General features: G+C 33.7%; 1 protein-coding gene across 1 annotated transcript; it reads left to right on the top strand.

Moving 5' to 3' along the window:
• Positions 1–1100: 1100 nt before the first annotated feature.
• On the top strand, positions 1101–19232 carry LOC18436777 (pathogenesis-related thaumatin-like protein 3.5). The gene is made up of 3 exons (XM_020668894.2): positions 1101–2653; positions 15015–15681; positions 18952–19232. Exons 1-3 carry the CDS (start codon positions 2590–2592, stop codon positions 19085–19087), a joined length of 867 nt encoding a protein of 288 aa, XP_020524553.1. The 5' UTR covers positions 1101–2589; the 3' UTR covers positions 19088–19232.
• Positions 19233–19996: the final 764 nt, after the last annotated feature.

Below are 19996 nucleotides of genomic sequence, written 5' to 3'. Positions count from 1 at the left end.
CTGCTTTATATAACGGGCATATGTTTTAAATAACGGTCCTGTATTGTAAAACGGTCATTATAATACCAATAACGCCTGTTTTATCAAGAAACTGATCCGTTTAGCTAAAAACCGGCCTGTTAGGTAGAAATACGACCGGTTCATGTAATAATCGGCAGGTTTTCTTCTGGATTTTTTTTTGGGCGGGGGGTTCAAACCGGAACTGACTGATTAGATCTGGTTTTGGTTGGTCTTGGGGGACCGCCTGGTATTTTTAAAGAAATTCAAAAAACTATATAAAATCCCAAACAATAAGGGATTTTGTTTTTAATATATTTTTTAATGTTTTTCATCATTTTGGCAAAGATTGGAAATTGTATTGGCTATTAATAGTTATTTTTACATATTTCCATCTTTTTAAAAATGTTCAAAAACACCCCTGAGCACAAATTGATTATTTTAAATCCATATTTTTCATTAATTCTGTTTCATTTGGATGTAATTTGTTTAATCACGCTTTAAATGTAATTTTTATATTTTATTTTATTTTATTTTATTTTATAGTATTTTTTATTTTTTAACGCTTTTTTGACCACCTGGGACTTGCCCGGTCAGACCGGTGGAACCGGCCCGGTTTATCAATTAATACCAAGTAACCGCTTTACAGTTAAAAGTTCCCATTCGATTTTTCCTACATTAATAAAATATACTCCTAGCACCGCAAAGCCGTGGTTAACCGAAACTGAGGGGTCCCGGTTCCATTCAAACCGTCTATTTTTTCTTTCACTGTTTGTTTCCCTTCCTCTCACTCACGTGAATTGGAAGGCATCCTATTTTTGGAAACTGGAAACTTGCTTAGGAACTGTGATTGGGCATGAATAGGTAACAGGGTTTGGGCTTGAGTGGTTAGCGATCCATCTTTAGCAGTACGATATCTCAAGCCCGATTCGTACCATTGAACTACCCATAAAAAACCCAAGCACTTCAAGAGACGTGTATTTCATTAACATAATGCGTTGCATCATATGATCCATAAATCCAGCGATATCATAAACTACCAAATTTATTTTGTAACAAGGAAGTCACAGTCGTTCTTCTCCAGCCAATTATAAATCGGAATTGCAAGAATGTCATTGACTAGAATGAAAATTCAAAAAAACTTCTCAAACTTTGTGAGGCATCTCAAGCGATCCAATTTGATATCTAATGATTAAAAATAAATGTGACATTCTTTATAAAAAAACATAAAAACAAAAAATCGTCTATTATACAATCCTAAAAGAAAATCATAACCTACCAAGCTATTAAAGCAAGGAAATGATCCAATGCAACGGTTGTATAATAGTATAAAACAACCACACCTTTATAAAACCATATTTTTGGTATTTGTATGACCCCAAATTTTGCACACACATTCTCTTAACCCTCATAATCAATCCTACGAAAGCCAAATTTCAATTGGCACCTTAGATATGGTCAAAATTAGTACCCATCGAACAATGAATGTCGACCATCCATTTGGTGAATTTCTAGATCTAGGCCTTAACAAATTCAAAATCATTTTTTTTTTTTTAGCATTATTAATCTAATGATGATAATGCTATATGAAAACTTTGGGAATAAAATAATACTTTTGAGGCCTATATCTTACCATCTCAATAAAATGGATGGTTTATATTAATTGGACTAGAATGAAAACTTTCTAGAGCATTTTTTCAAAAAACAATTTGTTGTGACTGTTCAAAAAGAGTGTACATTTAAAAATGGAAAAAGTTTACATAAGGATGCAACCTTATAATGTAGAACTACGGATGCACCTCAAAAATCCATCGGAAAAGATAGTTTTAATGTTGAAAAACCCTTTGATTGATCATCTATGCCCATGAAAAATAAAGAGATTTTAAGTCTCAGAAATAATACATTTTACAATATATTATCTACACCATCCATTTTCAATATTTTCATATGGTTGTAGATCTACTTGATTTTAACGATTTTTAAAATTTAAAATTTTATAATTAGATATAAAAATAGATTTTGAAATAATCCTAAGAGCATTTTACGTCAAAATTATATACCATGGTAAAATTTGAAGGCGCACCTTACCTCTACAACTACGGATGCATCCGTATGCCAAATACATCCTTTAAAAATTTGTGTCAAACAAATTTCTCTAACACAGTTTTTAAAAAGGATTACATTAATCTGCTATACAAGCGTTGCATGAAATCAAACCCCATTAAAATATGAATAGCCATACTTACTTGGAACTACTCCACTTTTGCAATTTATTTCCTCCCTCCTCCGTATCTAATCTCAGCCGACCAAATTATCGAAATGGAGGGACCTAGACCTTAAATGAATCACTGTTCATCGGACCCGTTTCATACACGAGAGATGGAATCCAATAACCGCGTGTGCAAAGCAAAGGAAACCGAGAAAACACCCACCCCACACGTATTCCCTTTTTCACTCTCTGTATATCACCAGCCCCTCTCCTCTCTCCACCTCCTCAGCGGGACTCTTATTCCTTAGAGAGAGCAAAGAGATGACAGTAAACTATAGAGAGAAAAATCCATAGAAGAATTCAGTGCCAATTAACGGCAGAAAATGGAGTCGGCGCTTCAATTTGTTCATGCTCTATTGACTGCCACCGTTATGTTTGCGCTGGCCGGTAAGTTTCAATTCCTTACGATATTTTGTTTTCGGTTTTTTTCGATTGAACTCTGTTCTTGTTCTTGATATTTTCGACGGAACTTCGTCGAAATTTCATATAACTTTCTGGTTCAGTGACCGAGTAGGTTAATGGAAAAGGACGACATATCCTTGCTCTGTTTTTTAAGAGTGAATGAGGAGATTTTCGTTGCCAGTGTTTGATTCAAAATCGAATAACGAATTTGTAGAATGATTATATTGCCCCTGCCTTTTTCTACAAATTATAAATGAACCCATTTGCAATTGCCGTTCGTTAGAGTTATTCTTTAAATAATGACTGTGACGGTCAGGATCTTTCTGTTGCCCCCACACTCTTTAATCAAGACCGTTTATTTTACCAACCATATAGTTCACTGCCCGTTGATGAATTGGGATGGTAATACCATACACGAGTTGTGTGAATGCCCATGATGATATTATACACGAGTTGTGTAAATGCCCATCATCAGGAACATGGTTACTCTCCACCGTCCATCCATAATCAACGACTGCAATGTTTGCCTTGTGTTCCACGGTGGATTCCCACTTATAGACAGTGGAGAAGAGGATAGTCTTTCATGGGTGAGAATCATCTGAAACTATGAATAATCCACCGTACATCCAATGTATGTACGGTTATCATATGGTGAAAGTTTTATAGTTAATCATTAGTCCGGACTATGGAATCCCGGGTGTGGAGTTAAAGAGGGCTTGCATGGTGGTCCCGCAGGATGAAATTGTTCCCCGGGGGCAACACCTAGTTTGTTTGTAGGGCTCGTAGGTCACCAATTAATTTCTATATTAAGTTTATTCAAGTTCGCATCATTACTCGGAAAGGTTAGAGTAATATTCATTGTCTTTGTTATTTAAGATTGGATGTCAGGATCTATAAGGCTAAGCTTTATTAAACAAAGTAAAGCCTCATGGCATCAAAATTCAAAAATCTCCTTGATAACGCTTAAATCAATTTTCAATATTGACTAAGAAATTTGAAGCGAAACAAATAGTGCAGATCTTGCAAATAAATGAACACTTTATTTTAGGGCAAATGAATGGTCTAGATAATGTGACAATATACATTATTTTTGGTGCTTAAAATCTTAATTTTTTTTAGAACCATAATGGTCAAGACCAAGATGATCGTTTTGAAAGTTTTTTTTATGCCAAGCATTACAATTTTCTTAGAGTTTTGAAGTGAGGATTTGCTTGGTTTGATAGGAGCTACCCTATCAAACCAATTTTCTTTAAAATTTTTGTTTTAAGTATTTTACTTTTATTCTATTTTTAAATCATTCAATATCACTTTTATTGCGGCTTAATTTTCTATCTAATGTTTTTCTTCTGGTTTATTATGAGAATCTATATGTTATGATAAAATTCTTATTTTTTAGGTATAATTAGCATGTAGAGGACATTTTAAAATTTTTAATTATTTTTTTGTGGCTTGCATTTTCCTCAATCAAATATTACTATTTAAAACTAAGAGATCTGATAGAACGCACAGAGATTTTTTAAGATATATAGACAATGTATTCCTTTGCGACTTTATCATTGCCTTTTTATAAAAAAATAAAAAGAATACGTAAGTAAAGAATGACGTAGTTTAGATAAGGGAGAATAAATGGGAGTGGACAGTCGCTCTTCTCTATCGCCTATTTTCCTTTTTAATTTGAAAAAAAGTTTATAGAGAGCTGAGGCTCTAAACAAAAAAAGTAGAGCCCACCTCAAAAATTTCATTAGAAATGGTTGGTTTGATGCTCAAATATCCTCAAATTGATCATCTCGATGTCAAGATGCATGGATATAAGAAAAAAACAATGGATTCCAAGTTTTGGAAATAGTACATCTTGTAACGTAATGTTGGAACGTCAATTTTCAAGATTTAAAAGTATTCATAGATATGCTCGATTTATAGTATTTTTGAAGCTTTAAATTTTTTATTTAAATATTTTCTCAAAAAAAATTATAATTAAAAATGAAAATATATTTTAAGGCCGTCACAAAGATTTCTAATATTTAAACCATATTTCTCAACACTATTTGAAAGTGCGCCCTACTTTGATTGCTTAAAGCCTCGGCTCTATACCAACTGCACCTTTTTAATTTTTGTGTCGAGTCCCACACCTATTTCATCTCCCTTATTTGTGTTTCCTAGGCCAAAACACCGAGAAACACCTAGTGGAACGCATGCTAATAAAGTTGGAACCACAAGCACATTTTGAGGGTGTATCGTTCGCGTTAACGTCCATGCCATCCACTTATCTTTTTTTGTTTGTAGCAGTGTTCACAAAATCGAACCGCCAGAACGGTTAACCGGTTTTGGGGCTGGGAGCAGTTTGAATCGGAACCGAACTAACCGGTCAAGTAGATTTTTTTTTAAAAAAAAATGAGTAAAAAACCATCCAAAAAAATTATAAAATTTTTTAAAAAAATAGTAAAACTCATATTAAATGTATACTATTATATTACATACATTTATCTTATAAAAAAAAATTGAAACAACTTTTATATAATTTAATATTTGAATACTATGAAATATGCAACACAATTTATAATTTCACACTAATTCAATTAATGAAATTACAGAGTCCAACTAACAATGGCTAGTAGTAATGAGAGTGGCGAGGGGGATCATGGTACTGTTGTGTTTCACTATCAGGGTTTACAGGGCAAAAAATCTGAGTAAGGCTTGGAGGAGTCTATAATGCCGCAGTTGTGGCCCCTCGCCAATCAGGAACATTTCCCGTGGTACCCTCTTGGCCAAAGTCTCCTAGACTCGTCCAGCCTTCATGATCTCCCCCACCCTGTTCTGTGTTATGGCCCTCAACAACTTCAATATTATCATCTTCATGAATAACCAGGTTACGGTGATGGCTACGGCTTCGTCTCTCCCTTGTCGAGTAACTTCTACGCCTCGATGTCTCGATTTCCTCCCTAGCCAATCTCATTAAATCTTCCTGTTCATCAGCCACCACATGATGTTGCACCCCTTCACACTCCTGGATGACTGGTTCTCGCCAGTTGTTTTCCATTTTCCCATCTGTCTCTTCATCATCCTGTGCCTCATTTTCATCTTGTGTATAATCGTCATCCATGTCCATTGCCATGTCTCATTCATTGGATGCTGCAACATCCACGTTATCATCCATATCGGTAACTGGCCCACTAAGAAAATCTTGATCTAGTAGTGGGGTCCTTGGTGATACCCACTCATCGGTGAGGTCCCTTTAGAAGATGTAATCAAGGTTGATCGGTGTGTAGTCTGTGGGGGTCCTTCTTATATGTCTCTCTCTCAATTTCAAATTGTAATGAACGTACACCAAGTTGTACAGCGTTTGAGTCTTTAACCTGTTTTGCTTCGGAGCGTGTATCTACTGAAATGAACTCCAGTTTCTCTCACAGCCTGATGCAATACATGTTTGACTCAAAACTACAATCTTTTGTAATTGCTTTGTTCGCATTCCGTGTATCGTCCACCATTGTGCTGACACAGACAGACATAGATATACTTAACAATAGAAAATAAATTGAATTAAAAAAAAACCCACAAATAATATTGTACTAAAATATTGCAAGTTTTAACTTAAAACTAACCTAGGTGCAATTTTCCAGCTGCTTTTTTGGTATTGTTGTATGCAAATTCCCCATTTTTTTTCCATGTACATGATCAGCTAAAAATAACAACATGCGTATACAAGAAATTAGTACTACATAGAAATGCAATTCATTATTCTAAGTTGAAATTTTATTACAGACACGTTTAATTAAGGTTTACCTGCTGCATACATTTCATCTGAGTTTCAATATCTGGCTCAAGCCTATAGATGCAGTTTCTTACCCCCTCCAAGATATCTGCATCATCTAAAGTGGCATTGAAGTACAAATTTTGTGGATTAAGAAAGAACATTGTGCATGGTTTGTTATATTATTAATTGCGGTAACTTTACTCGGAGTTGAAAAATAATCATGAATTGCGATAATGAATCATAAATTACCTGCTGCATAGATATCCCGATGCAGTTGGTCTCTCCACCTACGATCAACGATCTCCAATATCTCTTCAATCCATATGTTATTCTCAAATATAGATTCCCTTGTGCGTCTCATTGTGTCGAACAGAAACCCTATTGAGGGTTTATCATCATAGTCACTAAACCTCAACACTCGCACTAGAGGTTCAGTTACAAAAACAATATTGTTACATTGAGCCCAGAGCTCCGATCGAGAAGGGTAGTCTCAACCTGCCTTCCAAGTTGATTCATTGCTGCCTTATCAGTCTGCCATTCATTTGAGCGTATCATTAACCTCAATCCTACCTTGTTGACCAATAACGATTGTATCGTAAGAAACGTTGTAGCGAACCTAGTAGTGGACTCCCTGACAATCTCGCGCATGCAATGCTTCCTCATCAAAGCATGGAGGAACGTGTGTTTGTATATAAACCTTGTAATCAACTTGCTCTTCAAAATACATGTTTTAACCCTTCTCAATTTCTCTATTTCCTTGAGCATCAAATTAACACAATGAGCAGTACAAGGAGCCCAATAAAATTTGGGTATTCTCTCCATTAGCAACAAGCATACTTTTCTGTAGTTCGCAACATTATCAGATACTACTTTGACCACATTTTCAGGCCCAATCTCATCTACAATTTTGTCCAGGTGTACACATATCAGTCTCCCAATATGTCTCTTTCTTGATAAATCAATGCTAGAGTGATAAACAATGCCCCTAGAGCAACTTATTAAAAAGTCGACAAGATACATATGGGACTTGTCATTCCAACCGTCAGTCATGATGGTCTCTCCTGTACTTGGCCACCAGACTTTGAACTGTGCAATATGCTTATCGACATCATGAACAGCAGCTTCTAAACATGACCTTACAAGCTCCTTCGCAGTTGGACCTCTAACACCCGGCCCTACCTCAGCTATAGAAGTTACCATCTGTGGATAGAAGTCTGAGTTCACATAATTAAATGGTAGTGCACTAGCATACCAGAACATGTTATTCATCTTTTTCGCATTTCTTATTAATACACCTGTTAACGGAATTTATTTTTTTTATTTTTTATGATATTGAGGCCTGTGGGGATCAAGTCTAGAGGGTTTACGGGTCATTGTTGACACCTCTATGGGTTCATGTCATTGAGTAGTAGATGGCCGACTATAAGAGGATGGGCAATTAGATAAACTACATCTCAATCTACTATATGTGGATCTAAGTAATGAAGGCCCACATCCTCCCCTACCCAGTACGACATGTTCTTGAGGTTGACGGCTACTGAATGCACCATCCATTCTCCATACATCTCTTGAATTTCTATTTGTCTATAATTATGCTCTTGAAAACTAGCAATCCTAGCTCGTTTCATTTGTGCTTCAAATTCTACTTCTTGGTCATCTTCCTCATCTATTGGACTTTCGTACCCCCTCTCTATCTCCTCTGCATCACTTTTTCTCTGCACCTTTTTTCATTTTCCTTCTATAATTAATTTTAACATTTGTTGTTTTACTTCTGCTGACACTTCTTTACAATCGGTGACATTACCCTTTACCCAAGCAAGATGTTCTTTTAAACGATAAATACCACCACCCATTTCCTTGCCACAAAAATTACATCGAGGTCTTCCTTTGTCATTTACTTTTGTGTCATACTGTCATGTCACATATCCCCTCCTCATCTTATTATTTTCTTGTAAATTGTCCTGAACATAAAAGTTTATTAAAAAATATTTATTTGGAATATCACTCTACCAAGGGGACCTTGTAAGCATGGCGATATCACAACAAAGATTAATTTACATGTATATAAATTAAGAAAAAAACAAAAAGTGCTTGCACATTTGCACACTAAAAAATAATGATTGCATTCCCAACATTATATGATGAAGACTAGTATTGATGCTCACCAAAGTAACTCGAAGCCAAAAAGAAAGTGCCATTAATGTTTAGTACCATGACAACAAGGAAACTTTGGTCATCTCAAAAAATAACTGTGAAAACAATCACAAAAGATTAACAGTGAGAAATGACCATCAAAACTATGCTACCAAAGCATTACATATAGGTTCAAACATTGAGACCGATTTTTAGAAGTATGCGATTGAACTGAATGATTGAGGTCTTGATTATTAGAATCAACAGAACTTTATTAATTTTGTGAAGAGAATTACCACAAATTTCAGTGTCAAATTGGGTGGTCCAGAGTGTGCCTTTGACTAGGTTCAAAGTTTTAAAAAGTAAAAATAATTACTAAAAGTGATTGTGACATCTTTATGCGGTGGGGTGAATATTATATACTTTGTATTTATTTTTTTCATTTTTTTAAAAGGTTGTTCACCAAGACTTGAATGATAAAGTCAATTTCTTTCAATTCAAAAGGCATGTCAAGAGTAGGATCATATGAACAAGCCTAACTCCATTTCTCTTACTCTCAACTCCAAGATTTCCTCCTTTTTTTTTCTAAATCTTCCAAATTTATGTTGCTGCATTTGCATTATTTGAACTCTCATTTGGTGTTGCTAGTTTTTCTATTGCCTTCAAACAACTCGTTCTCTTATCATAAAGATGTGCATTGGAGAGCAAAACTCCTCAAGCATTTCTGCAGTTACAGATATTGCTGCAGTTACAATCCACCAAGGTTCTAGACCTTTTTAGTGGGCTTTAATGGTGAAAATAAGATTCTTACAACCAATGGACCATGCCATATACAACTATGTAAAAGATGGAAAACAATTCTATTGAGGTCAACATACTGAGACTTCCCTCAGTCTGTGATTCTCAATTTATCATAAGCAGTCTAGCACAAGGTTACCGAATAGAAAAACGAAAGCACTTACCAATCTATGATTCTGCAATTGTGAAGACAATGCCTTTGTAGCAGTTGGTAATAGGTTCCTATCATGAAAACTCCAAGAAAAAAAAAACGAAACTCAGATAACATATCCATCAATTGAACATGAAATTTTTCTCAGAAGATCAGCAAATATATATACAGACAACATAATATGATGCCATCAAACAACAAGAATAGAATCACATTTTCATCAATAATACACAAAAAAACCATCAAATGCAATTACAAGCTCTAGAACCAGGTAAACACCATTGATTCAATTTAAAAAAAAAAGACTATGAAGACTAAACCTCATATAATAATTCACGAAACCCATAACTTATATCTCAGATAAAACAAAGAAAAATTAAGAAAAAAAATGCTGAATAATCCTAAAACAAAGAAAAATTAAGAAAAAAATCTCACAAAATATGCATTTCTTCAATTTTTATTCAAGAAACCCTAAATTCCGAAAATCGAGCTCCAAATCTTTTTTTTTTTGTTCTCCAATCAGTTCTTTTATTGAATACAATAAATAATATCAGTCAAATATTATCTGAATAATCCTAAAAAAGGCTGCAAAATTAAGAAACAAATTTTAAAAATTCGGGTTCGAGCTTACCTTGCTTACTTCAATATCAAAATCGAGCTAGAAATCTCTCCATTTCAATGAAATCAGGAGTCTAGAAAGATAGGTATCTCTGTGATCATTAAAATCTCCCAATTTTTATCCAAAAAAAATGAAAAGCCACACCAAAATCCTTAGATTGACGGATTTTTCATAAAAAAACTCAAGAATACCGAAAAACGTACCTAAAAATCGCTAAAAATGACTTAATCTTGGTGTTTTTGATTCAATACTATGGATTTATAGAATACTTGAAGGTAGAGTACAATAATTGAGCCAAAAAAAACAAAAAACGACAGGAAAAAAATATCAAAAAAGGCTGCAAAAATGGTGGATCACGGGTTCTGCCCAAATAACGAGCTCTGCTACAAATAATGGCCTTTATTTTCATTATACTATTATATCACCATATCGCCCATTATAACGCCGAACCAGACCAGTTATTAAAAAACCGGCCGGTTTTTGTTAAAATTGCCGGTTCAAACCGGTCGGTTTTTTAGCGGATTTTTTTCTAGAATATGTATTTTGCAACTTGTACTGTAAAACCGGCCAAAACCGGAATCAGCACCCTATCGGTACCGATCTAACCGGTCGGTTTTGTGAAGACTGGTTTGTAGTGCTCACACGACGTGATTTTTCAATGGTTCATAGGCACCTTTGGTAGTTAGGGGTGGCAATGGACCCGAACCTACTCGAGACCCTAACATCATAGACTTGAGACGAAACCCAAATTTTGTATATATATATATTTCTAAAAATCTAAATTACTTGAAATTTGGAGTGTGTATACATCTTAGTGAGGCGCACCTAATAAAAATATGAAACAAATAATTCGTAAAATATAAATTGACCTAAATACCCCCAAAACTTTACAGAGGTATTTGGTCAATTTATATTTTACAAATTATTTTTTCTCATATTTTTATTAAGTGCGCCTCACTAAGATGTATATCCGTTCTAAATTTCAGATCATTCCGACAACTTAAAAAAAAATGAAAATTGAAACACTATCAAAGAACTGTGATCGTGCAATGAAATTTGGATGACGATGAGGGTAGGTGAAATCACTGTTCATTTTCGTCTTTGGGTGATGGGAAGAGTTTTCATATATATATATATATATATATATATATATAGTTGCGGTTTCTATAAGGTTGCAACCTTAAACAATCTAATTAAAGTGTACCTCCAAATTTTATCATAACACGTAATTTTGATGTAAACAATGCTTAGGATTATCTTAAAATCTATTTTCATATCTAATTATAAAATTTTAAACTCTAAATATGGTTAAAAGCAAATAGATTTATAAATATATGAAAATATTGAAAATGAACGGTTTAGATAATATGTTGCAAGATGCACTATTTTTACGATTCAAAATCTTTTTCTTTTCATATTCATACATCTCAATATCAAGATGATCATTAGAGGGTTTTTCAACATTAAAACAACATTTTCTGATGGATTTTTTAGGCGTATATGTAATACTACATTTTAAGGTTGCAATCTTATATAAACTATGTCCTTTAAATACATAGATAATTTTTCGAGTCCGGGTCTGAGGACTCTGGACCTAGTCGGATCCGGGTCCGTTGCCACCCCTAAGTATCATCCAATGGCTTAAAAAGAGTTTTGTATGATTCTTTATTTTTATTTAAAAACTATGTTAATTTGAAAGGGTATGCATGTATTTTCTATCGTGCATGAAATAAAAATACTAAAATATTTAGAACAAAATAATTTCTCCTCTCTCCCCACCTAAAAAATGAAAAAGAAGAAAAACAAGATCTAGGGCTTTTTTTCTTTTGTGGAAATTTTCAAATTAGTCCATTATTCTTTAAAAAAAATAAATTATAACTAGAAATCAATACATCCTCCAAAATTAAATCAGAAATCCCAATTGGGGGCCATAAATCTAGAGTTTTAAAAGCTCAAATCTTTCTTTTCCGTTTCTTGTTAACAAGGTGAATAAAAAACGATATAAAATATTTATATGAGAATTTTATGATAAAAAATCGGCTTAATTATGTTTTTAAGAGGCTAGACCACCTACTTAGGGCGTTGGGCTAGACATATGATATCTTTGCTTTTCTTAGTGAGACAAAGTTCATATAAGGCATCAATTTTGTAAAAGTATGTTTGCAGCAATCTAAAGCATTCATTTTAACGAGACGATGTAAATTTGACATTGTGTTAAGTGTCAAATTGATGTTGTCCAACTAAAATTAATAGTGTTAATTGCTATAAATAATATTGCTGCTTCATATAAAATGCCACTTAATAACCCACAGGTACACCTTAAATAAAGTTTCAACTTTATATTATAATGTAAGATATACCTTAAAACCCGACAAAAAATGGTTGTTTTAATGATCAGAAACCCACAAGTTGATTATCTCAACCTCGAAATGTATGGATACAAAAAAAAAAAATGGATTGCAAGTTTTAAAAATAGTGCATCTTGTAACACATTATTTGAAGCCATCCATTTCAAGATTTTTAAGTGATTATTGATCGGCTATATTTGCACTTATTGTAAAACTTTAAATTTTATAATTAAGATTTAAAATAGAGTTTTAGGTCATTGCGAGGCTAGATCTTTCAACATATTATATAAAGGGAAAAGTTTAGATAGATCCTAGGTTCTAAACAATCAAATTAAAGCCTATCTCTAAAATTTTATTAAAAGAGATTGTTTTGATACCCAAATATCTTCAAATTGATCATCTCGACATCAAGATGCATGGACATGAAAAAAAAGTGGCTTTCAAGTTTTGGAAAAAGTGCATCTTGTAATGCATTTTTGGACCGTCAATTTTCAAGATTTTCAAGTGCTTATAGATCTATTCAATTTACATTATTTTTAAGCTTTAAATTTTATAATTAAAGATGAAAATTTATGTTAAGGCTATCACAAAGATTTTCAATATTAAAACCATATTTCTCGTTACTATTTGAAGGTGGGCTCTAATTTGATTGTTTAGAACCTCGGCTCTTTACAAAGCACACCCATAAATAAATCGCACTTAGAAGACCTTTTGCTGTTAGTACAAAGAGATTACCATGCATCGGATGTGAAATCCTACAATATCGAAGCGTCACAATATTTCAGAAATTTTTTTTTGTTTTTTTTTTTTGGGACTTTGTGCTCAATTTATGACACATTTAAGTCACCCGATTTTGCATCTAAGGGTCATTCATGATTGTGACCTCCTTATTTCAAAAAGAGCATTATCTCATTATATACATCTACTTTTCAATAATGTCACTTGTGTATTACCATTATTTCGACCAGTGTTAACAAGACCCGACCAGTCATTGAACCATTGAGGGGTTTGATCTAGTAAAAAATGGTCTAACCACTCGTCAAACTAGTTGCACTGAATTTTAGAAAAAGAATTATTATAATAGTTAAAAAATATAAAAATTACTAAAAATATGCCCAACTTCTTTTAGCTGGTGAAACATATCAAAATCGGTTGATCTAACAAACCAAAATTGGTCAATCATCATTTTTGCATGATTTTCATCTGAACTTAGTTTTAAACTTTGGATCATATCGGCTAAAGCACCAATAAGCCCACCGATTTGGTGTGGTATAAATATCTATGGTTCCAAACATTTAGGTCTTCTTGTTATAATAGGTCCCATTAGCTAATTCATTCATTGGATTTTGATTAGGATACATCACCATCCATCAATTCACTAGATAGGCCATATAAACCACAATTTCTTAGTGGAAAACTCAAAGGGCAAAGTTAGAAGAGGAAGAAGGAACTTTACCTATTACTGTTCATGTTATGTGTTTGATAAAAAGTGGAAGATAATTTGAGAACCCCTTTTTACTGTTGAAGTTCCCACCTTTTAGGCTAGAGTAGAGTTCCATGGTAAACCATGGAACTTGAAAAGGGAACTTTTTTATTATATATATATATATATATATATATTTTTTTTTTTTTTTTTTTTTTTTTATTTTTTATTTTTATATAATAGATATTTGTAATATTATATAATAAAAATATATACAATGTATAATATATTATATTATAATATATTATATATAATAAATATATTATATTATATATAATAATATATTATATTATAATATATTATATAATATATAATATATTATAATATACTATAATATATATTATAATATAATCTATTAGATATAATATAATATATATAATAATATATTATATATTATATATTATATATATAATAATATAATGTATATAATAATATATTATAGGATGTTATAAATATTATATATTTTTATTTAAATTATTATCTATATAAATATAAATATAAGATATTTACCATATATCCCTGGAGTTATCAAACACAGAAACTATGAACTTCTTAACTTCTCAGGGAGGTTATCAAATACATAAACCATTAACTTTTTAAGTAACTTCTAATTTAGAGTTCTTCAATAACTTTCAATTTCCACTTCATGTTCTTGTTTCTTGTTATCAAACATGCTTAGATAGTTTTAACCGTTTGAACTGATAAAAGTATAAAATACTTAAAAATATACAAAAGTATTAAGATTGTGCCCAACTTGATTTAGTTGGTCGAATCGGTTAAAACTAGTTGATCCGACCGGTCTAAATTGGTCATATGTCGATCTTAACTGGTTTTCTTCCAACAATTGGTTTCATGTGTTATTTTGTGGGTTCCACTTTCTCCACTTCACTTATCATTTTTAATGGGCAGTGATTTGACACTAAGGACTATGGGTTAAATGGCTCTATTCATTCTCCTCAATTACCTCTTTTTTCTTCTTCTTCCTTTCCTTTTTACACTTGCCTCCCTTATGGCCCTGATAGCCCTTCTTATTTCTAATTTCCTATTTCACCCCCCCTCTCAGGCCTTGCACCAAGCCATGTAGAAGCCCGAATCTTCACAATCGTGAACGACTGCAAGGAAACTGTGTGGGCCCGGATTACCCCTGGTGAGGCCCTTGCTGGTGGGGGCTTTGCCCTAGAGCCCGGGCAGTCCCGCATCCTCACCGCACCCACCGGATGGTCCGGACGTATCTGGGGCAGCACGGGCTGTTCCTTTGACAACTCTGGCAATGGCAGCTGCCTGACCGGTGGATGTGGTAGTTCCCTCAAATGTGGTGGCTCTGGGGGCACCCCTGCCACTCTAGCTGAATTCACACTTGGAGCCCTAGATTTTTATGATGTTAGCCTTGTTTACGGCTTCAACCTTCCTATGGTGGTGACTCCAGTTCATGGTCGGGGAAATTGTAGTTCTGCAGGATGCGATGGTGATTTGAGGGATACATGCCCCTCAGAGTTAGCTGTGAAGTCTGGCGGTCAGACGGTGGGGTGCCGTAGCGCCTGCGATGTGTTCGGGTCAGAGCAATATTGCTGCACTGGGGTGCATGGCAACTCACTCACTTGTCAGCCCACATCATACTCCAAGAAGTTCAAGGAGGCTTGCCCTGCAGCTTACAGTTATGCCTATGATGATCCCGCCAGCATCTTTACCTGTGCGGATGCGGATTATATTGTCACCTTCTGCTCCAAGAGGTAAAGGGCTTGGACTTTAGAAGCCATACTCATATGACCACGGTAACTATATGGCCATGTGGGGCATCCCATCTTTCTTTTTCAGTTTTTTTTCTTTTTTTATAAACATTACCTTCATTTTATTCAAAACATAAAAAAAGCACAACATTATTCTGACAAAGAATACAACTAAAAAGATATAATCAATGAATCTTGCCTAGAAACTCCTTGCTTAGCCGAATCTTGCCTAAAAACTCCTTGCTTAGCCAAATCATCTGCAATCTCAAACCGAATCAATCTAAGACACCAAGGTACTCTATGCTCCTTCTTACCCCACTATATTGTATTCAGGAATCACCCTCAGCCATCACCCTCAGCCATTACGATCACTCAACACTAATACTTTGTCTGTCGTAACTTGACCACATGGGCCCAAAAAAGCCACCAAAATAGTATTATGATGGTCCCTAATTACTCCCATACCCAGCTGCCCCTAGATTATCTAAAGAACTTCCATCAAATTTTCCTAAGGTGGTGAAGTCCATACCCACAATGGCCTCGTCTTACAAGAAGCCATCCTAACAGCCTCATGAGTATTGAACAAAATGTCATTTCTGGAATACCCCAACATTCTTGTGTAGTCAAAATCTAGGTAGCCATGGAGTACAAGATTTTAATTTACAATTTTTGGCACTAGTTAGTTTGTGTAATTTGATTCAGGTGGAAGACTCTAAAGGGTAAGGGAAGGTCCAAAAGGACACAGATAGATAGTGAGAAAATATATAGTGACTTGTGGTCTTACTGAAGGTACAACCATTGATAGATAGGAATGGAGGAACATGATTCATATAAGCCGATCCCAAATAATTGGAATAAGATTTGGATTATGATAGATGATGAATCACACAAATACAACCATAAAAAACACTCCTATTTTAACACTTTCATATAAAAAAAGGACCCTCCCGTTTCTCTCCTTCCATTCGTCTTACAAAAGATATGTTGTCAAACATTTCCAAATCGTCCAAGTAACCTTCAAAAAAACAAGCATATTCATCTGGTCAAGTAAGAATATTCAAGCTATTACCTAGCTTCCTTCATTCCCAACTGCATAAACTATGTGTGAAATCATAATAAATAAATAAAGTGGTTACAATGTTTTTGTATTTTTTACACATTAGACAAACATTTATAATTGCAACTCATGTTCTTATTCAGTCCGCCATCAACATTTTTCTCATTGTCATAATCCACAAGCTTACACTTTATGAGGAATTGGACATTTCCAAAATTTAAGAAAACTAGGTTGTGACCATTTAAACCTATCATGAAATACGTGAGGCTAGATGGATTTAACACAGAGCTCCTCATCCGCCGACTACTCCCCGATCTTCTCATCATTCCTCTCCAGGCATAACCATATACCCTCGATAGAACCTGCAGTAACTGTGAATGTTGAGAGAGGAAAAATTCATAAAGTTTAATAATAGTTTGCTTTGTGTGTGATTTTTCTTTTTTGTGCTTTTCTTTGTGGTAATCGACCACTTTTTTAAGATTTTCTTATGGGTTTTCTAACAATGCATCACATTATTTTTCATTTCGATCCTGGTCTCATTGAAGAAACCACTTTCTTTGTATTTTTTGGTGGGGTTTTTCGGCAATATGTGAAGTTTTCTTGATTTTCATTTTTTAACCCTAAATATCAAACAAACTTGTAATTTTGGATATATCAGTTTTTGCAGTAAATTAGATTTCTCTTGGATAATTTTGAAATGAGGGTGCAATTGGTATGCTTTTTCTTTCTTTTTTTTTGGGACCTTATGTTGAGGCATCCACCTCCCCAATGCGATTCCCAATTGGTATGTAATATTTATTTCGTTTTCTAAATTAGTATTAAGGAATATCTCATGTTTTCCTACCTCTATTTATTTAAAGGTAGATGTCAGCCAAATCAGTGATTTTATACTTACTTTGTGGTAAATTAGGTGTGGAAACGTATATAATGAGACTATTTACTCTTGATACAAAGAGGTCACAATCATCACTTACAGGAAGTCACAATCATCACTTACCGTTAGATTTGAAATCCGGCGGTTGAGAATGTGGCATTATTTGGCCACAAAGTCCAAAATAACATTTCTCAAATATTGTGACATACTTTCATCTATTGGATTTCACATCAAATGGCTAAAAGTGATTATGACACCCTTGTATAAAAAATAACTAGTTTCGTAATATTACCCATAAAGTATTTTTAATGTAATTGAAAAAATTAGGCGCATTTGAGATGATAGATTAATAAAAAAAAATTGGTATTATTTTTTAAAGCAGATATATTATTGGTTGGAAAGTGTTAATATCTATTCATCTTTATTTTACGCTCCTACAAGAGCATCCTGTGCAGTTAATCATTTGAATGGGAAAGGGTTGTTTAAGTGGATTTTTTTCAATGTGAAATTTTAGGATTTCCAATGAATGATTATTTTTAAAAAAATGTGTTCAATTTCTCAAACACTTAGATCTGACAATCCAAAAATTTAGACAATCTCGATCTCGATCCCACAAACTTAATTTTTTTAAGTTTCTTTTTTAAGGTTATTTAGGAGAAGTTATTAGGTCCTAGAAGTACTTCCTATAATCGTTTTACTTGAAGGAATGAACCAGAGGAACTGCTCCCGTAGGAGCACAGAAGCTATGTCATTTTCAATGCGCTACAAACCGCCCCATTTTGAACTCTTTCGTTATTGTTATTTAAAGAAAAAAATTTCATCTTGAAATTTTCTTGCAGGGGCTGAAATTTCGATCAAACTTCACTTTAGTCGGGTAGTGGTAGTACCCCCATATCCCCATATCGTAGTCACCCCATTGTGGTTTTCATTTCTATTGACATCACTCTACTAACAATTTAAAAAAAAACTAACTCTTAAACTATTCAAAAAAATGGGTAGGGCCTGTCTTTCTCAATGAATTACCAAAAAAAAAAAGGCCCAAGATCACAAATAAAAGAACAAACTCTTGTGCTTAGAATATTCCCCTGCTCTCGAAATCAAGCTCGGCTTGAGTCATTAGCCGTTAACGTCAATAATGCTACATCTCAAATTCGACTCCGACCACTGGATTACCAAAAAAAAAATGACTGAAATTAGAGCCCTTTGAGATCTTTAGAGGTTTTGTACTTATTAAAAGATATTTTATTTCTTTTTTATAACGGATATAACTGGATTATAAATGAACAATAATAACAGTGTGAAACAACAACCTAACACATTGTTAATATGTGGGGGCGTGCAGGGGACGCATAGTGTGCACTTACTACAACAACAAGCTCACATGCACCGGAGATTCTCGATCGCTTAGACCTCCGAGATGGACGGCCATGATTTTCTTTGCTTGGATTGCTCTGTGGGTTGCATTCTTTAGGACGTAATATAAGTGAACAGTTTCCTAGAGTGTATATTATCATGCGCACATTGTCATTCTTATTATTTTTTCTAGTTAGGTTCAATGAAATGAAATGTGTTCTTCCAAAATTTGAATTGTTTGAAATTGAAAATTTGAATTCATTCGGACTATTATTAGTTGAACAAGAACATCATTATATATGCATGCTATTTATAGTGTACTTCTCTATTTACCTATAGAACAATTTATGTCATACAATAACAATAAAGCATCCAAAAAATAAAAATAACTAAATTAACAGTCTAAAAAATGTTACTTTGTAAATCTAAATTTTATTCATCAAAATTTTTTATAGACCAATCAAAGGTTACATCATAATAAATATATATATATATATATATATATATATATATCGAAGGTTATAATGCATTCGTCCAAAATGACATGGTCATCTCAATTGCACCCTCAATGGACTCATCCTTTTCTAAGACTGATTCTTTACCCACTATGCTCTTAATCTATCTATGTTGTCTTCGTTGTTGCCTACAACCTAATATCTACATGGACCAGATTTACAACCATCTTGCCTTTTTTTTTTTTTTTTTTTTTACAAGAGCACGAACCATCTTGCCTCTTGTAAAGAATATCAAATGCTAATACAAGATTTCAAAATCTTATATTATAAAATTATACAAAATTTAAATAATATCAATAACTGGTACATCCTTTCAATACTAGTAAAAGTCAATTGCTACGATAAGGCAAGGTACAATATAATTCATGCGATTAATGACAAAAAAGCATTTATAAAGAATAAAAATCCTATATGGCACAACAAAAAGAGAAAAGAGAAAGGTTGAAGGAGAGATATAAAAATCCAGTGGTCCACGATTTGGAGAGGGAGAACTACTATTATGAGACTTCACCGAGGCAA

Source organism: Amborella trichopoda, chromosome 11 (assembly GCF_054954075.1).
Source record: "Amborella trichopoda isolate Santa Cruz 75 chromosome 11, AtrichopodaSantaCruz75HAP2 v2.0, whole genome shotgun sequence".
NCBI lineage: Eukaryota > Viridiplantae > Streptophyta > Magnoliopsida > Amborellales > Amborellaceae > Amborella > Amborella trichopoda.
The sequence above is the reverse complement of the archived record's forward strand: the minus strand, read 5'-3'. Positions and strand labels throughout refer to the sequence as shown.